Here is a 23,612-nt window from a genome sequence, read left to right as displayed (position 1 = left end):
TCAAAGGCTTTGGCATAGTCAGTAAAGCAGAAATAGATGATTTTCTGGAACTCTCTTGCTTTTTCCATGATCCAGCGGATGTTGGCAATTTGATCTCTGTTTCCTTTGCCTTTTCTAAATCCAGCTTGAACATCTGGAAGTTCACGGTTCACATATTGCTGAAGCCTGGCTTGGAGAATTTTGAGCATTACTTTACTAGCGAGTCACACTAGTATTAATAATTGTGTACTGTCTCTCTGGATATTCTCTTATCAGCCACTGGGCCTGTGTCTTCCTGGTGGCTGAAGTTTTGTGGTTGGACCTAGGTTCATACCTCTTCTCCTTCACTTACTGTACTAGTCAGGTGATGTTGGCCCTAGACATGGGGATGACAGTCACTGCTTGACCATCCATCCATAGGAGAGAATATGTACCCACAGGACCTGGCTCTTAGTAGGCATTCCACCCTTTCATCCAACTAATTGAAGTATAGTGGTAAGTGTAGTGCAGTGTTACTTAAATTGCACAAATGCTTTGACTGTTTTCTACCATCATAACAGGTTAAAAGGCATACTTCATGAGTGAACTTGGAAGGTAATATTGCTGAGAAAATGCTAAGTAATTTGTTTTGTAAATTTGAGTAGCACAATATATGTATAAATTGAAGGCTACCTTTACACTAAAGTTCCATTTATTCTATTTTTTAAAGTGAGATTCCACAAATATGCATTTTCCATATATGTGAAACTTAACCTATTTCAGTGCTATTTCAAACTTTTTGAATTCCTTAGAATTCCTTTATGCATTTAAAAATTGTTGATGACTCCAAAGAGTTTATGAGTTATAGCTATGATATTTAACATATTAGAAATTAATATTGAGGGAAAATTTTAAGTGTTCATTAAAAATAAACCTATTACATGTTAACATAAATAACATTTTTATGAAAACTGTTTTCCAAAACAAATATCTAGTGAAAAGAGTGGCATTAAAAAAAAATTTTTTTTATTTTTTAGAACAGTTTTTGATGTATAGAATGTGAAGATAGTACAGAGTCCCCATAAATATAAACCCACACCCTGCTTCCCTATTATTAACATCTAACATTAGTATGGTACATTGGTTATAATTAATGAACCATTATCAATACTTTATTATTAATTAAAGTCCATTCTTCATTCAAGCTTTCTTAGTTGTTTACCTCCTGTCAATTTTCTGTTGCAAGATCTCATTGCTAAATATAATGACATTACATTTAGTCATTTTGTCACCTTAAGCTCCTGGCTGTGACAGTTTCTCATACTTTCTTTGTTTTCAGTGACTCTGATAGTTTTGAGGAGTACCAGTCAGATACTTTGTAGGATATCCCTCAGTTGGGATTTGTCTGATTTTTCCCACAGTTAGACGGAGGTTATGGGTGTCTTCGGGGAAGACCATCCTCATGACAGGAACATATGGTACATACCAAGATGGAGACTATCAACATAATTTATCACTGTTGATGTTGCCTTTGGTCACCTGGCTGAGACAGTGTTGGTCGGATTTCTCCACTGTTACGTCCCTTCGCTCCCCTCCCCTCCCCTCCCTTTCCATCCCTTACCCTGGGAGGAAGTCACACTAAGGAGTGGAGAGTTATGTTCCAGCCCCTTTAAGGGCAGAGTAGCTACATAAATTATTTGGAATTTGTCTGCACAGCAGATCTGTCTCCTCTCTCATTTGTTTAATCATTTATATCAATATTGACCTCTGGATATTTATATTTTGGGTTATAATCCAGTACTATTTATCTTTTTGTTCAATTGTTCCAACTTTGGTCTTTGAGAGCTCTTACTCCTTTTGGGTAAGAGCTTTCACCTACTTCCATTATCATGTTTGTTTGCTTGAAGTACTTCCTTACACTTTAGTACTGTGAGATGCTGCAGGCTTATTTTGTATATTTCCTGCCCCAGTCCTAGAACTATCCACTTCTTCAAGGAGCCCTGGTTTCTTTTTTTAGAGAATTGTATTTGAAACCAAGTTCTAGGTACCAAGAGTGCTTGGAATGGCAGTATTTTACATTTTTTGCAAATCTCTTTAATGTCTAATAGAAGACAGGTGGATTCTCATACTTGCTTCTAATATTCTAATTGATGTGATATATTTATTTTTATTTTTATTTTTGGCTGCACTGTGCGGTATGCAGGATCTTAGTTCCCCAGTCAGGGATCAAACCTATGCCCCCTGCCTTGGGAGTGCAGAGTCTTCACCACTGGACTATCAAGGAAGTCCCTTGTGTTATACTCTTGATTAAAGCCTGAAAGAAAAATCAAGCATCTCACAAATGTGTAGTTGGAAGGAAGAGTATTTTAGTAGCTTTTTCAGATGAACTTGGATATTCTCTTCTGATACTGTAACAAACTTGACAGATGTAATTTTCTTGAGTGTTTAGTTGCTGTAGGATGTGAAGCCATATCATATGGTTGCATTAAAATATATTAGTTTATATCTTGCACTTTGAATTTTTTTACCCATACATTATTTTGTGATATGATTACAACATTGGATGTTTGGAAAATATTGTTTCACTGAGTTATGCAGATCTTTCAAATGTTGACCCACTTATTATACAGTATTTTAAAAATCACATGACATTAACATTACCAATGGTCTTGTCAGAAGACTTTGAGTTTTGGGATGCTTTGAAGCCTATGGTGGCAAACACAAATTTTCCAAAAGGTTTGTTTTCACCTGAAAGCTCAAATTTTATCATAGGCAGCAAATACTGTAGATTGTTTTCATTGAAATGACAGGCTCATTTCATTTTCAAGAAAATGTCTGGCAGATACTCAAGTCCGAATAACCATAGTTTGTCTGTTGTTTGTTCTTCCAAGTAAAAATGGTATTTGAAGAAAACAGTTCAGCTTATGTCTCAAAAATTACACAAGTAGTTTTCCTTGAGACAACGTATTTCAGTATGCAGTACAATTGCTTCAAGTGCACTTCACATTTCATCTCATGTATTCTTAAAAAAAAAAAAAAACCTGTTCAAGAATAAAAATTAGTGATAGGAGAAGGGAAAGGGAGATCAGATACCCTGTAGAGTCAGCTTCCTTGTGCTAGTGGCTTGTCCAACACAGACAGAGACTGCGTTCTGGCCAGATGGTTCCTGCTGCCCAGTTCAAGCTTAGATGGCCAGCCTTCCCATCAGTTCTGTGAGCAGACCAGTAACCTCTCAGCAACTTACCTTTATGCTGCAACCCAGAGCCCTGACATACTGTGAACAATACATAAAAAAAAAAAGTGCTTTTTACAAAAGTTATCTGAAAAAATGATAATAGTCTTTAGTTCAAAATTGTGTGCCTCTCATGGTTCGCTTTTCTGATGACTCACGGTAATCATTAATATCAGTTATGAGCATTCACTCTCCAGTACCTGTCTTTCTAGCCTAACCTAGTTTGCAGCCAGAGTGAATGCATTGCTTCCCCCACCTCAAACCTTTCCCTGCCTTTACCTCTGTCTAGAATGTACTTTACATCTACAGTTTATCCAAATCCAAACCAATAATTCCTAGCTCTGGTATCAGAACCACCATGAAGCTGAAAATACCCTTTGCCTTCTCTGAACTCCTGAGTACCATCATCTCTTGGTGGCACTTAATGCTTTTCTCTTTGAGCTATGGTTATCTGTGTATGTCTTGTTGCCCACTAAGCCCCTGTGACAGTAAAGACTGACTGTGCCCTAGAAATTCTCTGATCCACAGTGCTTAATCTTAAACAAAGTAGGAGCTTTAAAATGTTAGATGAATGAATTTGTAAATCAAATTCACAAGCACCTTCCTTGGCTTTTAAGATCTTTAGGTTTAATAGCCTCTCTAGTACATGCTGCTGGGCCCCTTTTCCCCCTTAGTGGGTCAGCTGTCCCTTTTTGCAGCTGTCAGCATGCAGCCGCCTCTGGTTCTCATTCTAGAATTTTTTGTGCCTGTCTTCAGTTAGTTAGAAAACTAGAAAAACTTGAATTTTGTTTGTTTGAAACAAAAGACTATTGTGAGGGCTTCAGGACTTCCCTGTGAGGAAATCTTTCATATATGTGTAGGCTTTGATCTTTGTTTTGGATTTCTGAGATTTCTTCTTTCTGACTTCTGGCTGATTTTAGGGATAGTTGTGATTCTCAGGAAAATGACTTGTTGGGTAATACGGTGTTATATTTCATCTATATACAAAATTCCAGTGGTTAAAATGCCTTACGTCCAATGCAGGGGGCACAGGTTTGATCCCTAGTCGGGGAAGTAAGATCCCACATGCTGCATGAGGGGCCAATAAAATATCTAAAATTACTTTACAAATACTTCATTGAGTTTATATCAGGCACTTTGGGAGAGAGAGAGGAAATATAGTCCCTGGCCTCCACAGGCGGTTTTAGTAGAAGCATTTTGACTTTGCACTGGAGTATAAGTAGGGCGCTAATAACTTATTCAGACTGAATTATAAAGTTCTAGGTCAGCTAATTCCTAGGGGTTTTCCACTGGAAAACAAGGTGGTGAAGTGGGAGCATTGAAGAGTAGGGTGAAATGGTAAGGGCTTCTGGCATTAGCTTGACATCCCCAGTCATGCTCATATTCAGTTATTTATGGACTTCCTTTTTAATAGACTTAATCTGTCCAATTTCAGCTTCCCAGGTGGTGCTAGTGGTAAAGAATCCACCTGCCAATGCAGGAGACATAAGAGACACGAGTTCGGGTTGGAGAGATCCCTGGGTTGGAAAGATACCCTGGTGGAGAGCATGGCAACCCATTCCAATATTCTTGCCTAGAGTATCCCATGGACAGAGGAGCCTGGCAGGCTACAATCCATAGGGTCACAAAGAGTCGGACATGACTGAAAAGTCTTAGCACACAAGTCCAATTTCTGAACCAGCCCTGACACAACAGAACCAGAGATACCATGAAATTAGTCATATCCAGTGGTTAAGAATCAGCCTGCTAATGCAGGGAACATAGGTTTGATCCCTGATCCAGGGAGATCCCACATGCTGTGGCACAACTGAGCCCTTGCTACATGACTGCTGAGCCCACATGCAGGGCTGCATCCCTGAAGCCTGCATGCAGGCTAGAGAAGCCTGCATGCCTAGAGCTTGTGCTCTCCAACAAGAGAAGACACCACAATGAGAAATTTGCTTGCTGCAACTACAGAAAACCCATGCCCAGCAACAAAGACCCAGCACAGCCAAACTGAAAGAAAGAAAGTAGGCTGATGGATGTGGTATCTGAAGCTAACCTTGGGCACCTGCGTGCCTAGCTAGTCTCACTTAGTTGGTCAGATCAGAATATGGATGAATTGTAGGATTCCAGGACTTGGAACCCCATCAAAATTCTAGCCTGCTTGACTGGGACCTTGCCTGTTTTGTACTCTTATACATTCATTTTCACTTTTGTCATCTCTACAAGTAGAGGGAAAGTTCTGTTTATATTTCTGCTAGGGTTTTATCTAGATTAGGGATACTGAATATAAGAGTTCTTAGAATGTTAAGATGCTTCTTAGTGGTGGAGCCTTGCAGGTCCTCCCTGGCAGATGGGCAGCAGATCGCTTGCTGTGTGGTAGATGATGTTTGAGTATGGGTGTACTTTTCTTTACAAACTAAGTATATTGTTGAAAAGCATGTGGGTAGGTCAGTATATAAATCAGATAGTTTAAATGTGCTATTAACTGGCTTGTTCTCCTAGAACACAAATGAAGTTTTTTTTATTAGTCTAAGTAAAGCACTATTAGGAAAGGGAATCTACTGAGAAAACAGTTAGCTCTTGATCATGTTAATGTAATAAGCAGTGGTATAAGTGTATTTTCTTAATTATATTTAGTTTGGAGGTTACTAACAATCTGTTCCTACAGATAAATATTGTAGTGTACACTTGCTTCGTGTCAAACACAGTTCAGTTTATTTGCTCACTTGTGCCCAACTCTTTGCGACCCCATGGACTGCAGCACGCCAGGCCTTCCTGTCCATCACCAACTCCTGGGGTTTACTCAAACTCATGTCCATCGAGTCGGTGATGCCATCCAACCATCTCATCCTCTGTTGTCCCCTTCTCCTCCCTCCTTCTATCTTAGAAATTGGTAAATTATTTGCGGTATCTGCTGCCATATAAACGCAGTCATGTTTTGAAATCTTTTAAAAAGATATGAAGCTTTTTTCCTTGGTTTTAAGGCTTCAGACAGGCAGCTTTTCATAGAACACTTATCTTCTTAGCATGAGCTCTTTTATAGCTTTTAGACTGGATCTCTGAGTTTGTTAGAGATGCTTCTGAGTTTTGAATAAGCATGATCTTGATTCATGACTCCTTTCCATCACATTTCATACCTCCCAAACTGACTGAAGTTTTAAAATACTCTTTTTAGATCCAAAAATGTTTCAATATAGCCATGTTATTTATATTTTTTATAAAGATTATGATTTGAGCTTTACTGTGTGACAGAGATCCAACATGAACCTGGTTAAGGTAAAAGGGGAGTTTGTTGGCTCATGAAATAGAAAGTCCTAGAATCATACCAACTACTGTCATGGCTGGATCCCAGGGTCTTGATGTCATCAGTACATTGTCTTTGGAATTGCTTCCTTCTGTGTTGGCTTCATTCTCAAATAGGCAAAAATCGACACCATCAGTGTTAGACTTACATCTCCCTCACAGCTTGCAGTCTGAGTGAAGAGAATATCTCTTTCTTTTCCTCTCTCTTTCTCATTTTTTTTGAGATAGTCCTTCCTTTTTCTCTTCTCTAACACTGGCATTGATAAGGATCTCAGTGAGGGACTTGCCCGGAGATCCAGTGGTTAACCCACTCTGAGTACAGAGAGTGTGGGTTTGATCCCTTGTTTGAGAACTAAGATCCAGAATGCCATGCGGCACAGCCCCCCCGTCCCCCAAAAAAAGGATCCCAGTGAGTGAAAAATATGAAATGCTTAATGAATTTGTGTGTCATCCTTGCACAGGGCCCATGCTAATCTTCTCTGTATGGTTCCAGTTTTAGTATGTGTGCTGCCAAAGCAAGCACAAGAATATCTGTTTTTTTTTTTTTTTAAATGGTACCAGCAGAAGTCCCCAGGGCAGACTCTAATTCTGGTATGGCTTGGGTCACATATCCATCTCTGAAACAATCACTGTAGTCAAGAGAAGTGGTTACCAAATTAGCCAGGCCTCCCTGGATCTTCTGGAACTCAGAGGTTTGGGGGCATTCATCTGTTCCATGTGGACTAAGAATGGTTTAAAAGTGATTTTCCCCAAAGATTTTAATAGACAGACACCCCTCCCCCCCAGATATTAATAAAAGTGTCCTTTGGGGATTGTATTTGAATATTGATTTGTTGGGAGATGCAAAGTTTCACACTGTTTCAGTTATTTATTGCTGTGTAACAAATCAAAGACCATCCCCAAGAAAAAGAAATGCAGAAAGCAAAATGGCTGTCTGAGGAGGCCTTACAAATAGCTGTGAAAAGAAGAGAAGCCAAAAGCAAAGGAGAAAAGGAAAGATATGAACATCTGAATGCAGAGTTCCAAAGAATAGCAAGGAGGGATAAGAAAGCCTTCCTCAGCAATCAATGCAAAGAAACAGAGGTAAACAATAGAATGGGAAAGACTAGAGATCTCTTCAAGAAAATTAAAGATACCAAGGGAACATTTCATGCAAAGATGGGCTCAATAAAGGACCAAAATGGTATGGACCTAACAGAAGCAGAAGATACTAAGAAGAGGTGGCAAGAATAACACACAAGAACTGTACAAAAAAGATCTTCACGACCCAAATAATCACGATGGTGTGATCACTGACCTAGAGCCAGACATCCTGGAATGTGAAGTCAAGTGGGCCTTAGGAAGCATCACTATGAACAAAGCTAGTGGAGGTGATGGAATTCTAGTTGAGCTATTTCGGATCCTGAAAGATGATGCTGTGAAAGTGCTGCACTCAATATGCCAGCAAATTTGGAAAACTCAGCAGTGGGCACAGGACTGCAAAAGGTCAGTTTTCATTCCAATCCCAAAGAAAGGAAATGCCAAAGAATGCTCAAACTACTGCACAATTGCACTCATCTCACACTCTAGTAAAGTAATGGTCAAAATTCTCCAAACCAGGCTTCAGCAATACGTGAACCATGAACTTCCAGATGTTCAAGCTGGATTTAGAAAAGGCAGAGGAACCAGAGATCAAATTGCCAACATCCGCTGGATCACTGAAAAAGCAAGAGAGTTCCAGAAAAACATCTATTTCTGCTTTATTGACTATGCCAAAGCCTTTGACTGTGTGGATCACAATAAACTGTGGAATTCTGAAAGTGATGGGAATACCAGACCACCTGAGCTGCCTCTTGAGAAACCTGTATGCAGGTCAGGAAGCAACAGTTAGAACTGGTCATGGAACAACAGACTGGTTTCAAATAGGAAAAGGAGTATGTCAAGACTGTATACTGTCACCCTGCTTATTTAACTTGTATGCAGAGTACATCATGAGAAACGCTGGGTTGGATGAGGCAAAAGCTGGAATCAAGATTGCCGGGAGAAATATCAATAACCTGAGATATGCAGATGACACCACCCTTATGGCAGAAAGTGAAGAAGAACTAAAGAGCCTCTTGATGAAAAAGACTCTTGAGAGTCCCTTGGACTGCAAGGAGATCCAACCAGTCCATTCTGAAGGAGATCAGCCCTGGGATTTCTTTGGAAGGAATGATGCTAAAGCTGAAACTCCAGTACTTTGGCCACCTCATGTGAAGAGCTTACTCAGTGGAAAAGACTCTGATGCTGGGAGGGATTGGGGGCAGGAGGAGAAGGGGACGACAGAGGATGAGATAGCTGGATGGCATCACTGACTGGATGGACATGAGTTTGAGTGAACTGCAGGAATTGGTGATGGACAGGGAGGCCTGGTGTGCTGCAGTTCATGGGGTCGCGAAGAGTCGGACACGATTGAGCGACTGAACTGAACTGAACTTGATGAAAGTGCAAGAGGAGAGCGAAAAAGTTGGCTTAAAGCTCAACATTCAGAAAACTAAGATCATGGCATCCAGTCCCATCACTTCATGGCAAATAAGTGGGGAAAGAGTGGAAACAGTGGCTGACTTTACTTTTTGGGGATCCAAAATCACTGCAGATGGTGATTGCAGCCATGAAATTAAAAGACACTTGCTCCTTGGAAGGAAAGTTATGACCAACCTAGACAGCATATTAAAAAGCAGAGACATTACTTTGCCAACAAAGGTCCTTCTAGTCAAGGCTATGGTTTTTCCAGGCTATGGTCGTGTATGGATGTGAGAGTTGGACTATAAAGAAAGCTGAGCACTGAAGAATTGGTGCTTATGAACTGTGGTGTTGGTGAAGACTCGTCAGAGTCCCTTGGGACTGCAAGGAGATTCAGCCAGTCAATCCTAAAGGAAATCAGTCCTGGGTGTTCATTGGAAGGACTGATGTTGAAGCTGAAACTCCAATACTTTGGCCACCTGATACGAAGAACTGACTCATTTGAAAAGACCCTGATGCTAGGAAAAATTGAAGGCGGGAGGAGAAGGGGACAACAGAGGATGAGATGGTTGAATGGCATCACTGACTTAATGAACATGAGTTTGAGTAAGCTCCAGGAGTTGGTGATGGACAGGGAGGCCTGGCATGCTGCGGTCCATGGGGTCGCAAAGAGTTGAACTCGACTGAGCGACTGAACTGAATTCTTTTGCAACTTTTTTCTAATTGTGTGTGTTAGGGTGGGGGTAATTGTGGTCTCTTCAGGCTCTTTTTATAGTTTTAAAAATAAATTTTACTAAAGATATATATGTATGTCTCAGTAATTTGCTAAGTACATACACATAAGTCAAATAATCCAACAAGATTTGTTAAGTACTAGGCCTTGGCCCCCCTGCATCCCATTTCCTCTTCCCCAAGACTCCCACTTTCAACTCTTAGCTAATTCTTTTGATATTTATATACATGTATGAAAAGCTATGCTTGGATCTACTCAGTTTTTCAGTTTAAACATAGTCTATTGACTTCCCCTGGTTAGAGATAAGAATTTGTCTTTTTATGAGTCTGTTAATTTCTCCTTATAATTTCTCCTACTAGTTTTGCCCTGTGCATTTCAGTGCTCACTCCCCATTCCTCCATCGCCCACTATACTTAGAATTTTCATTAGATCAGCAGTTCTCAAAGTATAGTCCAAGGACCAATAGGGGCCCCTGAGAGTTTTTCAAGGAGTCTGTGAGGTTAAAACTATTTTCATAATGATACAAAAACTTACTTTTTTCACTGTCATTCTTTCATGAGTGTACACTGGTGTGTGATATTGCAAAAGCCTGATTGCAGAAGCAATATGAGCATCCAGCTGTCTTCAGTTAGTGCAAAAATGTAAAACAGTGCCTCTCTCCTCATTATTATTTAATTTACTGTTTATTTTATCTTTTAAAACTTTTTATTTGGTATTGGGGTATAGCTGATTAACAGTATTGTGATAGTTTCAGGTGAACGGTGAAGGAACTCAGCCATACACATACTTGTATCTGTTCTCCCCAAACCCCCTCTCTCATCCAGGCTGCAGTATAACATCTTTCATGAGTGTACACTTGTGTGTGATGTTGCAAAAGCCTGAATGCAAAAGCATATATGAGAATCTAGCTGTCTTCTGTTAATGCAAAAATGTAAAACAATTCCTCTCATTTTTTTTGGTGGGAGATACTATTTTTCATAAATTAATATGTAATTATATACTGTTATTTTAAAATTAATTTAGAAATACGTGTTTTTAAGTAGCCTCAGTTTTTTAAATTCCCTAGAGCTTTATTTCCTTATCATGGCCTATGGAATGGCTCAGTAAATGCTAGTTGGACTACCCTGGTGGTCCGGTGTTTGGGTCTCTGTGCTCCCAGTGGGTTTGACCCCTAACTGGGGATCTAGATCCCGAATGCTGCAACTAAGACCAAGGGCAGCAAAAAAATATAAAAAGATAATGCTGGTTAAAGATGTCTGCGCTGTCTGTGCACGTGTGCTGTGACACCAGCTCTTTTGACTTTCTGTTACTTTTCTTCTCTCGTTTTCAGGTTGATCACCTCACCCCACTGCGTGTAGAGCAGTGTGTTACAAAGTCACCTGCACATGGCACGCGTGGATAGGGGCTCAGACTGTCAGAGGAATGCTAGAGTAGCCGCTGTCCAGAGCCTTGAACACCCCAGCCTTTACATCTGGATAGGCTGTAAATCGTGAGTCCCATTTTCCGAGGTAGAATCATAGTTACAGCGCAGATAGGAGAACTAGGTTCCCTTGGTCATAGGTACCTGAGTGGGGTCTGGATGCAGATGTGAGCAATATGGAATGATTTGAGCATTTAGAATTACTCTGGCCCATCCAGGAGACATTTGATTAGTTAAAATTAAATAAAATTAAAAGCTCATTTCCTCAGTTACACTAGCCACATTTCAGGTGCTCTGTAGCCGCCAGTGACTAGTGGACAGCACAGCAACTATGCTGGTGATTTCCATCACTGTAGAAAGTTTTACTGGATAGTGCTAGTCTAGAAGGTGCAGTGGCGGCTACTTTTCTGAGCAGCTAATCCAGAGCAGGGTCCATGCAAAGTTCGAGTGGCTGTGGCAATAATGATTTCCATAATGTGGTTGGACGCTCTGCTTCATTCCAGTACTGCTCTCGCACCCTCCTGGAGATTTTGTGAGCTTCCTGACATCCTTTAATCATAAATCCCCTTCTCCTTAAATCAGTTGAATGAACTTATTGTATTCAGTTAAGAACTCTGAGTTATCCTGAAGTGCTTCCTGACACTCTAGATACTGGAAAGAACAGTTGAATAATTTAATTGGCCAGTTTTATGGCTAAAATTAGCTTTTATCGTAGTGAATTTGATTTCTATTGCTAATCTAAATGATCATAAATTGACTGATTACATGATATTGAGATAAAAGAATATTATCATTAAGGAGAAATTAGTTTGGAGTTATCTCTAAATGGGCAATTCAACACAGTTATTAATTTATAGAGAATGAGTGTTTCTCCAGGTTTTGATCATCTCTAATGTCACGATTTAGTTTCACAACTTCTAGAGCCCCTTAAGAAGATAGGAGCCCTGGGTCTTCCCTGGTGGTCCTGTGGTTAAGACTCTGCTTTCCAATCCAGGGGTTGCAGGTTCGATCCTTGGTTGGGGAGCTAAGATTCCACATGCCTCTTGACCAAAAAATGAAACAGAAACAATATTGTAACAAATTCAATAAAGACTTTAAAAAATGGTTCGCGTCAAAAAAAAAAAAAAAAATCTTAATTTAAAGAAGAGGAGGAGGAAGTAAGGAATCCTGTATTGCCCTGACAGTAAGGCACAGCAGAACATTATAGTTCTGTCCCTAAGGTGCTTTGAGAAGAGCCTGGAGTACTCAAGTTGATTTCAAGGACTGTTTGTTGGGGCATCTAGTGTAGGGCTGACAATCTCTAGGTGATATCAAGTTATATGGACTGTTTACCTATTTTCCAACATTATTTAAATCTCTGGCTTTTTTTCCAGGGCATGTTTAGCCACCTCAATAGTCTCTTCACATAGGTTTCTGAGCCCTCGGAATTTCCTCAGAATGGTACTTTTGAGACTACAGTTTCCTTCCTACTTATGCCATTTCTATAGAAAGGGGATTGAACATTAAGTGTTTGACATTTTAGTGAATGACCTTTTGTGGAAAAGAGTGGTGGTTTCTTGTTATACTCAAGGTAACTGACATTTCAAAAAATAAGGAGGCTATTTTTCCTCAGATAGTCATATTTCTGCTGCTTGTTGAAAAGAAAGGCATTGGACAGAATATCATTATTCTTTCAAACTGATATGCTGCATCCAAATACCACTTACTTGGGGAGTTAGTCTTTTATGTTCCCCTCATCTGTTAAGTCAGATTAATAAGCCGTACCTGGCAGGGTTGTTTTGAAGATTAGAGATAAAATAAGTGAAAAGTACTTAAGATGGCACTTCAGCAGTTACTACAGCATTGGTTCTGGTCTCCACATTAGGAGAGAAAGCAGTAAGCTCAGTGTCTGGTGCTGCCTGCTCTCACCTAACAGGGCCCCAGTCGACATGGTCTCAGTTAAACTCTCAGAGTGACTCTGAGGCCAGTGCAGCTTCCTAAGACAACTCCCTGTTTTATTTCTTTTGAATAAACTTGAACCAGAATGTTTCTTCCCTGTTACTGCTATAAAATAATCACCTTCTTGGAACTTGACACTTATTAGTATATGTGTTTACTTTCCAAGTCAGGGGCTGTCAACTTGTGAGCAGTGATGGCTTTTTGTCTAACTAATCTCCCCAAAGCCTTGAGCTCTCTGGTCCCTGATTGATTGAGTAGGGGTACGGGCACGTGTGCTGCGCTTACCGTTGTTGACCCTTCACTCAACAATGAATATGGCCAACTCATGGCCACTGCTTTGAGGCATTTTACCATCAGCAATTTTCAAGGTACAGCAAAGGCCTGTGGCTTAATACTCTCATGGCACTGTAGACCCTTGGTTCTGCTGGATTTAGAGTTTGTCATTTTTGTTACTTCCCAAGGATCTTAGGGTGTGTGTTCTCTGGTTACTTGTCATTTCGCTCAATCAAGAAGACTTGGCCTGCTCTGTGGTGCTGGGCCACTAGAGCAAGTGGGCAAGCCTGGTGTGCAGCTTGGCATCCATGTTGCCTTCTGCTTGCAGTAATCCTTGCAAAGTGCCATAACGGTATCTGTGAATTTGGAGATGTGCAAAGATCTCAGGGTGCGTGCCTTTAGAATGTCAAGGATCTACCATGTTTTTTAAAATTTCATTTTATATTGGGAATTCCTGGGTGATCCAGTAGTCAGGACTCCACACTTTTGCTGCCAGGGGTCAGGTTCAATCCTTGGTTGGCCAAAAAAAAAAAAGAATGCATTTTATAAAAGTTATTGTGTGTGTGTATATATTTATATTTTAGAAGGCACATAGTTCCATAAAGTTTAGAGCTAAAAATAGCAGTCTTCCATCCCGACCTTTTCCCTCCAAATTCCCCTCCTCAGAGGCAACCACTTTCACTTGTTTCAGTTTGTTTTCCCACTACCGACTTACGTATTTCCAAATACCATTCTTATATTACTGTTTCTTGAGGTAGTATTTGAGATAGTATTTCTTGACTAACAGGGAAGGTGGCAGTTTAACTTGCTTTCCTCTGCCCTGGCCCACAAGCACACTGGCCTTCTCTTATGCTTCCAGTATCTCAAATGTGGCTCTGTGTTCACATCATTAGGACTCTGTAAACAGACTACACAGGGTATTGCAACTAAACAGCCATTAAGTTTTTAAATTGTCCCATTTTCAGTTTCATTTTTCACTTTCATGCATTGGAGAAGGGAATGGCAACCCACTCCAGTGTTCTTGCCTGGAGAATCCCAGGGACGGGGGAGCCTGGTGGCTGCTGTCTCTGGGGTCACACAGAGTCGGACACGACTGAAGTGACTTAGCAGCAGCACTTGAAATTCTTGTTTTATATGATGTCTTCACATTGTTACAGAACTGTTAACTTGTTAGCACCCTCAGCCGTGTCATGTGATCTGCCTGCCCCCTCTTCCCTTGCGGGGGACTCTGGTCTCAGCTTCCTGCTCCAGTCTGCTCCCCTGCCCTGCTGCCTACCTGTCACCTTGGGCTTCAGTAGCATCTTTAAAAATTCTCTTTGCCTGTTTTCCAGGATGGGTCTCAACTTTCTGTATTGTCTTCCTTTTCTTGGTTTATTCTCAGCTTCCTTAAGCACAACCTTTAATAGCTTCCGGAGAAAGGTATGTGAGACGTAAACTTTGGGGTTCCTGTTTGTCTGAATATGCCTTAGCCTACCCTCATAATTGATTGATAGTTTGACTGGGTATGGTCTAAGTTGGAAATAATTTTCTTGGAGAATTTTAATGGAACTATCACCTTTTACCTTCCAATATTGCTTTTGAAAAGTCTAATGCCAGTTTTATTCCTGATTCTTTGTTAACTCCCCCACTCCAAACTTTCCAGATCTTTATCCTAAGTGTTTTAAAACATTACTGTGATGCACCAAACGTGGGGATTTGTCCATTGTACTCATATTGCTGAGTACCTGGTAGAACTTTCTAGTTTGAATAAGTAACTTCTTCAGTTCTGGGAATTATTCTTTGCTGATTATCACTGTCCTTTCTGTCTTTTCTTTTTTTGTATTCAGACATTGGACTTCATTAATTCTTTTTTTCCCTTGTTCATTCATTTTTATTTCTCCTTTGCCTTGTCTGCCACATTTCTCCAGCCATATAATCTTCCAGCCCTTCTAGTAACAACAACAACAAAATTTTTTTGCAACTTTAAATTTCCAATAATTTTGTTTCTGGAATATCTCTTAAAAAAAAAAAATTAAAAACAGGAGCTTCCCTGGTGGTCCAATGGCTAGGACTCCATATTCCCAATGCAGGGGGGCCGATTTTGATCCCTGGTCAGGAAACTAGATCCCACATGCCACAATTAAAGATCCCACAACTAAGACCCAGCACAGCTAAAGAAATGTTTTTTAAAAAATTAAAAACTTTCTCTTCTTGTTTTGTGGATATAGTATCTTAGCTCTCTGAGGATGTTAATTATAGGTGCTTTTCTTTCTTAGTTCTGTTTCTTCCAGATGTGTTTCTGTTTGTTTAGAACTTTGTTTTTCATGTTAGAAGTTCCCCCCCTCCAGTTTGTGGTGTTCCTGAGTAACTGGAAGCTGAGTTAATAGGCCTTGAGGACTGGAGGCTTCACCGTGAGGAAGTTTGATGGGGTCCCAAGTGTTCTGCTATTGGAGGGACTTCCCGGGCACATGAACCCAGCTGCTAGTCTTCTGTTGGTGGGGAGAGGGGTTAGGGGAAGCGTCTTGCCTTCTGATGCCGACTTTAACTTCATGCCCACTTGTGGATGTAGCAGCTCGTCCCAGCCTCGCGAGCACATGCTGTCCTGAGTACAGTTTCTCTGGTTCAGCCACACAAGCCCAGCAGGGGTCTGCAGGCTTCTTCCCTGCAGACGCCTTTCCACATCCCCTGGCAGAGCAGGGGCCTCTTCATGCTTTCCACCTTAGCACTTGCAGTACTCTATTGTATTTGAACATTGATTAGTCTCTACTCCCTGAGGGTAGAGATCCCATCTGTTTCGTCGATCATTTTATCTCTAGTACCAGGCACACTAGGTGCTCTGTCTGCATGTGCTTGGATTCTGGAGTTTAACCACTAGATTCTGCTTCACCCCCTCCCAGAAGACCAGAGGGTCCTTCTTTGGAGAGGATGAAACAGGGTTTTAAACTTTGTGGCTCCTTCAGCTTCTACAGAGTCTGTGGGCAGAGGGCGCAGACGCCTCTTTGGGGATATTGACCCTGTTTTCTAACCACACAGTGAGTGTGTGTCCTGAGCACGCATCGGGGACACAGACTTTGAATCAGCAGACACGTAGTTCCTGGGAAGTATACCAATTTCTTAGGAGAGAACAAATTCTTGTTTCTAATGAGTCCAGGAGATGAAAATGTCCAGATATTTAATGATTCCAAACTCAGCTTTGGAAATTTTTCTACTTAGTGATGTGATCTCTTTTTTCCTTTTAACGTTTATGAAAATTTTCCAATGTATGAAAAATAAACTTTGAAACAAATGCCAGACATCATGTCATTTCATCTGTAAATATTCTAGTGTTTTCTCTTTAAAAACTATTCCTTTGGGGAAAAAAATCAGAATGCCATTATCACACATAAGGGGTAAAAAAAAAAACCTAGTAATTCCATAGTATTATCAAAGATATATGTGATGTTCTAAGCAGTCTGTTTGGTTTTATTTTCGTCTTTTTAAAAAATATATATATTTATTTATTTGGCTGCACTGTCTTAGTTGTGGCATGTGGGATCTAGTTCCCTGACCTGAGAGTGAACCCAGGCCCCCTGTATTGGGAGCACGGACCACCTGGACCACCAAGGAAGCCCCTCGTTGGTTTTAGAGAAGCCCCAAAGTTCAAAATGTAGTCTGAAATGGTGGTTTTAGACCTTGCTCATCTCCTGTTTTTCTTTCCGCATTTTTTTTTTTTTGAAGTTTAATTAATTGAGTTTTACTGTGGTATAATACGGAAAGTTATGACCAATCTAGATAGCATATTCAAAAGCAGAGACATTACTTTGCCAACAAAGGTCTGTCTAGTCAAGGCTATGGTTTTTCCAGTGGTCGTGTATGGATGTGAGAGTTGGACTATAAAGAAAGCTGAGTGCTGAAGAATTGATGCTTTTGAACTGTGGTGTTGGAGGAGACTCTTGAGAGTCCCTTGGACTGCAAGGAGATCCAACCAGTCCAATCCAAAGGAGATCAGCCCTGGGTGTTCTTTGGAAGGAATGATGCTAAAGCTGAAACTCCAGTACTTTGGCCACCTCATGCGAAGAGTTGACTCATTGGAAAAGACTCTGATGCTGGAAGGGATGGGGGGCAGGAGGAGAAGGGGACGACAGAGCATGACATGGCTGGATGGCATCACCGACTCGATGGACGTGAGTTTGAGTGAACTCCGGGAGTTGGTGATGGACAAGGAGGCCTGGCGTACTGCGATTCATGGCGTTGCAGAGTCAGACATACTGAGCAACTGAACTGAGCGACTTAAAATTCCCCATTTTAGGTGTACAGATCAAGTATTTTTAGAAAATTTGATGCATAAGCATCATATTAGAACATTTCCATCATGTCCCTGAAAGTCACTTATTGCAGTCCTGCCCTGAGCCCAGCCCTGAGCCCAGCCCCAGAGAGCCATTAATCTATGCTCTGTATCTGTGCGTTTACCTTTTCTGTGCCGCAGTGTGGAACCTCCGTTTTTGTTTTTGTTTTTGTTTTTTTTTGAGTAGACTTCTAGCCAGTCCTTTTGTCTTGGCATCATTTTTGCTGCACTTCCTCTGGCACCGTGGCAGCCAGTTCTGAGCCTCTGGGTGGCTGGGAACTTATATATATAAGTCAGATTTAACCACTGCCAGTTTTAATTGTTGTTGTTTAGTCTCTAAGTCATGTCTGACTCTTTTGTGACTCCATGGACTGTAACTTAGGGTTCAGTTTTCTGGGTGTGCTAAGTCAGCACACATTTGTTTAACTGCTCACCAGTTTCCAAAATGCCATTAATACCTCTTTCCCATTCTTTTTTTCTTGTGAGTTTTTACCTTTAAAACAACAACAAATCAAGAAACATTGGTGTCTTTTTAATGGGGTTTCGGGAGTATGTATGGGGTGGAGAGGGTAAATGCATGTGTGCAGTCTACTACCATTTGGAATTGGACATCTTCCCACTAATGTTGATTTGCACTTTTCATCGTTTAAGGTCGCCAAAAGTCTCAGTTTAGAGTTTCTTGGAGTTTGTTGTTCTCAGGAATGCAGAACTCTTGACTTCTCAGGTATAGATGCTGCGTCACCCACATATTGGTCTTTTCTAACAATGGCCCCAAGTGTTAAAAGTGGGTCATTTAAGATGAAGGGAAACCTGTAAACAGCCAGTTGCTGATCTGCGCGTGTCCATGTAGATTTCCGAGGCTGTTAGCTGAGTCAGCATTTGCTCCTTATTGGACAGGTATTTAGTCTGTGTGCCCCCATCAGAAACACCACAAGCTTTGAAAGGTCCACGCTTGGCCATTCATGCCTCTCTGGTCAGTGCCCGCTCTGTGCTCTGACTTTGACTTAAGCTGTTCTGCATGTTAATTCTTTTTTTCTTTGTATTGTAGGATCATGGATTTTCCTGGTCACTTTGAACAGATCTTCCAGCAGCTGAACTATCAGAGACTTCATGGCCAGCTCTGTGACTGTGTCATTGTAGTGGGGAACAGACATTTCAAAGCCCACCGCTCAGTACTAGCAGCATGCAGCACGCATTTCCGAGCCCTGTTCTCAGTGGCAGAGGGAGATCAGACCATGAACATGATCCAGCTGGATAGCGAAGTGGTGACAGCAGAGGCCTTCGCCGCACTGATTGACATGATGTACACCTCCACTCTCATGCTGGGGGAGAGCAATGTCATGGATGTCTTATTGGCAGCCTCTCACCTGCACCTGAACTCTGTTGTTAAGGCATGTAAACATTACCTGACGACACGGACGCTGCCCATGTCTCCCCCCAGCGAGCGTGTTCAGGAGCAGAGCGCCCGCATGCAGCGCTCCTTTATGCTGCAGCAGCTGGGACTGAGCATTGTGAGCTCCGCCCTCAGTTCCAGCCAGAGCGGTGAGGAGCAGCCAGCCCCCATGAGCTCCTCGCTGCGCGGTAACCTGGACCAGCGGACGCCCTTCCCCATGCGCCGCCTGCACAAGCGCAAGCAGTCTGCGGAGGAGCGGGCCAGACAGCGCCTCCGACCCACCCTGGACGAGTCTGCCATCTCCGACGTGACGCCAGAGAACGGGCCGGGGGTTCATTCCCGGGAGGAGTTCTTTTCTCCAGATTCTCTGAAAATCGTGGACAACCCTAAGGCGGATGGGATGGCCGACAACCCAGACGACAGCACCATCATGTTTGACCAGTCTTTCAGCGCTCAAGAAGATGCCCAGGTGCCCAGCCAGTCCGACAACAGCGCCAGCAACATGGCCCAGCTCTCCATGGCCTCCCGTGCTACTCAGGTCGAGACTAGTTTTGAGCAGGAAACCACAGCTGAGAAGAGTGCTTTTCAGTGTGAAAACCCGGAGGTGGGCCTTGGTGAGAAGGAGCACATGAGGGTGGTGGTCAAATCTGAGCCCCTGAGCTCTCCTGAGCCTCAGGACGAAGTGAGTGATGTGACCTCCCAAGCGGAAGGCAGCGAGTCGGTGGAGGTGGAGGGGGTGGTGGTCAGTGCTGAGAAGATAGACCTCAGCCCAGAGAGCAGCGACCGGAGTTTTTCAGATCCCCAGTCTAGCACTGACCGGGTAGGGGACATCCACATTTTGGAAGTCACCAATAACCTCGAACATAAATCCACCTTTAGTATTTCAAATTTTCTTAACAAGAGCAGAGGAAGTAACTTTAGTACCAATCAGAACAATGACGATAATCTCCCAAACACAACCAGTGACTGCAGGCTGGAGGGGGAGGCCCCTTATTTGTTGAGTCCAGAGGCTGGGCCTGCGAGCGGGCCCTCCTCGGCCCCTGGTGCTCATGTGGAGAACCCATTCAGCGAGCCCTCGGACTCCCACTTTGTCAGGCCCATGCAGGATGTGATGGGCCTACCGTGTGTGCAGACCTCAGGCTACCAAGGAGGAGAACAGTTTGGGATGGATTTTTCCAGGTCCGGTTTGGGATTGCACTCCTCCTTCTCCAGGGTAATGATGGGTTCCCCTCGAGGAGGAGCCAGTAACTTTCCATACTACCGCCGCATAGCTCCCAAAATGCCAGTGGTAACTTCTGTCAGGAGCTCACAGATCCCAGAGAATTCTGCCAGTTCCCAGCTAATGATGAATGCTGCCACATCCTCATTTGAAAACGGCCTCCCTTCGCAGCCCGGCCCCCCGCAGCTGACGAGGGCATCTGCTGATGTCTTGTCAAAGTGCAAGAAGGCCTTATCGGAGCACAATGTCTTGGTTGTCGAGGGGGCTCGAAAGTACGCCTGCAAAATCTGCTGCAAGACTTTCTTGACCTTGACAGATTGCAAGAAGCACATCCGTGTTCACACAGGTGAAAAACCCTATGCCTGCCTGAAGTGCGGCAAGAGGTTCAGTCAGTCCAGCCACCTGTACAAACACTCGAAGACCACCTGCCTGCGCTGGCAGAGCAGCAACCTCCCCAGCACTTTGCTCTAGCCTGACCTCGAGATAATGCCGATGCCAGTTGTAGGACTGGAACTAAAATCTCTGGTTGGTTGGTGGTTAATGCCATGGGGTTTAAGACTGCAGGCTGTGAGTGGCTCTTGCAGATTTCGAAGACTAATAAGTGGAGAGTTCATAGGTGTAGTGCTTGTGCTGCTGCATTTCTGAGTGCAGTGCACACATTCAGAGGAGGGATCCAGTCCCTGAAACCACGTTCTTCCTTAGGGTTGAGTAATGCAGTCGGAAAGCAGTCTGTAATTGATGTTAGAAGTGGCACATTGAAAAATTAAACGTTGAAGTGCAAAAACATTTTTTAGCAATTTTTGTAAAACTGAAGCATTTAATTAAATTTCCTATATACCTTCTGATGAGAATATTATATACTTGTATACAGTGATGCAAAACGCACTTACGTGTAACCAGTGGCAACTTTGTGCCTGTCTAAAAGGAACACCCTTGAGGACACGCCTGTCTGCCAGAAATGCTTTAAAGTTTATCATGAGCTGGTTCTAGGCTTCAGAAAGTACTGTATTTTTTTTGTCTGATTTGCAGTCACAGATGCTGCACTTTGATGGTGCTGACACTGGGTCCAGAGCGAGCATTCTCTGGACTAACAGGTGTGTATATACTTTTGAAAACATCATTGTTAGATAGATGTTTTAACAATTTTTCCCAGTTTTAAAGACAAAGTTGTAAAAGGAGTATGTACTTATGAATAGGGAGCGACAAGTAAGGTGTTGTTTTTGTATGTGCTGTTTTAGCGGTATTTTAACCAACTTGTATTACACACGTTACAGTTTGGAAGTCAGAAGAGCTAGTGTCGTCTTTGTTCTGATGACGTGCAGTCCTGTTTAGTGGGGTCTTCTACGGTGCGTTTACCCTTTGTTCCGTGCAGATTTCGGGGGCCGGTCCAGCCTGACACATCTCACCCAACAACAAGCCCGTTTTCTGCTTCGCTTCTTCACACTTTCATGCCACTTACAGCATCTTTCCTGGGCCTAGATTACTGTTTTCAGGTAAAAAACTAACCAAAAGTGAAGTCGACCCCCCTCCATCGTGGGCTTTATTACTGTTCTGTTCTGTGGTTTTAAAGTACAGACCCTGAGCTTCTGTTGTTGCCCCAGCCCAATACTGAAGGTTTAAAATCCAGACACAGCAGTGTTCATGGGTAAATATTTTCCCATCTCTATAAGAGGATTGGGTAGCTCAGAGCATAGAAGCCACCAGGTAGCATCTGAGACAGTCTGAGGAGACCCCTGGGTGACTGACCTGGCCTTCTCTGGGCCATCCCTGTGGCCTTCCAACCCTTTGGGCAGCATCTGTTAGGCTGAGCCCTGGCTTGAGAGCTTCCAGGGGAACAGCACAGGTTAATGTGTCTCTGTAGAGCTCATGAAGTCAGTTTAATTCATACATGAACATGAGTTCATTTTTTTATACAGTTTATTTGAGACACCCCAAACCACTGTGCATAATTGAGCAAAATCCTTCAGTTCTTGTGTTTAGGAAAGTAGTCAGCATGTGTCTTCTCTTAATCTAGCATATGCAGTTACAAGTCTGTCTGTGGATAAACTCATAATGCTCACTGTCAGATTTAGCATCTCGTATGAACTGATTCCCAGGGAGGAAAACCAAAAGGGAAGCCTCTGGTCCGTCTCCTGAAAGGGGAGGGGAGAGGTGGGGAGGCGGGTGGAGGCCGCGGGATCACCTGTGAAGTTTGGTATGTGTGGAAAATTGTTAGTAGTTATGTTCTGACAAAGTGATGAGGCTCTACGTCCACCCCTCTGTGGAACCAGTGACTTGTGAGATCAACCCTGGGAGGCAGGTGGGTCAGCCTGGAGGAGGAGAGGCCCTGCCTGGCCTGGGAAGAGGAGCTGGCGGCACATAACAGTGGTCACCCTCCTCCCCTTCCACCTTGAGGAAGAGGTGCCAGGAGGTGGCCCCCGACCTGAGCTCAGGCTTCAGTGGACTTGCCTCGGGGACTGACAACAGTGGCTGGAGCCCCGCCTCTCCGCTGCCCAGTGGAATCTGGAATCTCTCATCTACCTCTTAGTCAATCAGTTTCTGTGTGTGAGAAGCAAGCCTGTGGGCCAGTGTCCTTGTACATGCTGTAGCACTTAAATAATTCAGAGGTTCCCTGGAAGACCAGTCCCAGGGTTCCTACAACTGGTAGTTTCTACCTGAATTTTAACTGGTATTGGGTACCTGGATTTTGATTGGTTAGCCTTAATTATAGCTTGGCATAATCATTTCTGGTGACCAAATCATTAAGTTCTATCAGGGCACCTGGGTCAGTGGTGCTATGCTGGTCAAAATTTGAGACTTTGAAATAAAAGCTTTGTCATATTAATGCCTCTAACTAACTATGTGTTCTTTTTCTTCACCTTGGGTTATTAAGGTTGAACAAAAGAGTGAAGTAGTATTGCTTTTTCTGCTAACTCTGCTGTTACCAGTACTCTGTTTTAAACCAGGCATCTTAGAAAATACTCTGATGCTGTCAGTAACAAGTATTGGTTGTTTTTCCCTCTGTGCTGTGGATGGGGGTGAGGCGGTGTCCTCCTAGAGGGCTTGCCAAATTATGTACTTTCTGCTGCTCCCTTACCTGCCTCCTAGGGGAGAAACCCCACTCTTCAGTCTGGCTTGGCTGCGGGGAAAAGCTGGAGCCGAGTCCCTCAGCAGGCGCAGGGCTTTGGCACTGCTGGCAGCCAGGCCTGAGGAGTGAGAAGGTGCCTAGTGAAGGGCACCCACCTGGGAGGGGGAGGGGAGGGGAGGGGCTAAAACTAAGTTAAAATGAAAATGAAAGAAACCTACCAAAAAAAAAAAACAAACCTACCTGCCCTGATTATTCTTGACCAAAAAGTGAGTATTGTGACCTTATCTAGTTCACTTCGCCACATGTA

General features: G+C 42.7%; 1 protein-coding gene and 1 non-coding gene across 6 annotated transcripts in view; one reads left to right on the top strand and one right to left on the bottom strand.

Moving 5' to 3' along the window:
* Positions 1–23,071, top strand: part of ZBTB5 (zinc finger and BTB domain containing 5) — a 28,805-nt gene extending 5,734 nt beyond the window's left edge. For 3 of the 5 annotated variants that reach the window (XM_027549679.1, XM_027549681.1, XM_027549680.1), the window contains exon 2: positions 18,675–23,071. In XM_027549679.1, the coding sequence (XP_027405480.1) occupies positions 18,679–20,709 (2,031 nt within the window). In that variant the 5' untranslated portion in view covers positions 18,675–18,678 and the 3' untranslated portion in view covers positions 20,710–23,071. Of the gene's footprint in view, positions 1–11,022; positions 11,182–17,442; positions 17,466–18,674 lie in introns of those variants that run through there. The other 2 variants (XM_027549676.1, XM_027549677.1) reach the window with 2 other exon arrangements.
* On the bottom strand, positions 6,895–7,001 carry LOC113897995. The gene has a single exon (XR_003512495.1). It is a non-coding gene; the product is annotated as a U6 spliceosomal RNA (small nuclear RNA).
* Positions 23,072–23,612: the final 541 nt, after the last annotated feature.

This window comes from Bos indicus x Bos taurus, chromosome 8 (assembly GCF_003369695.1).
Source record: "Bos indicus x Bos taurus breed Angus x Brahman F1 hybrid chromosome 8, Bos_hybrid_MaternalHap_v2.0, whole genome shotgun sequence".
In the NCBI taxonomy this organism is placed as follows: Eukaryota; Metazoa; Chordata; class Mammalia; order Artiodactyla; family Bovidae; genus Bos; species Bos indicus x Bos taurus.
This window is presented reverse-complemented; position numbering and strand designations above follow the sequence as displayed.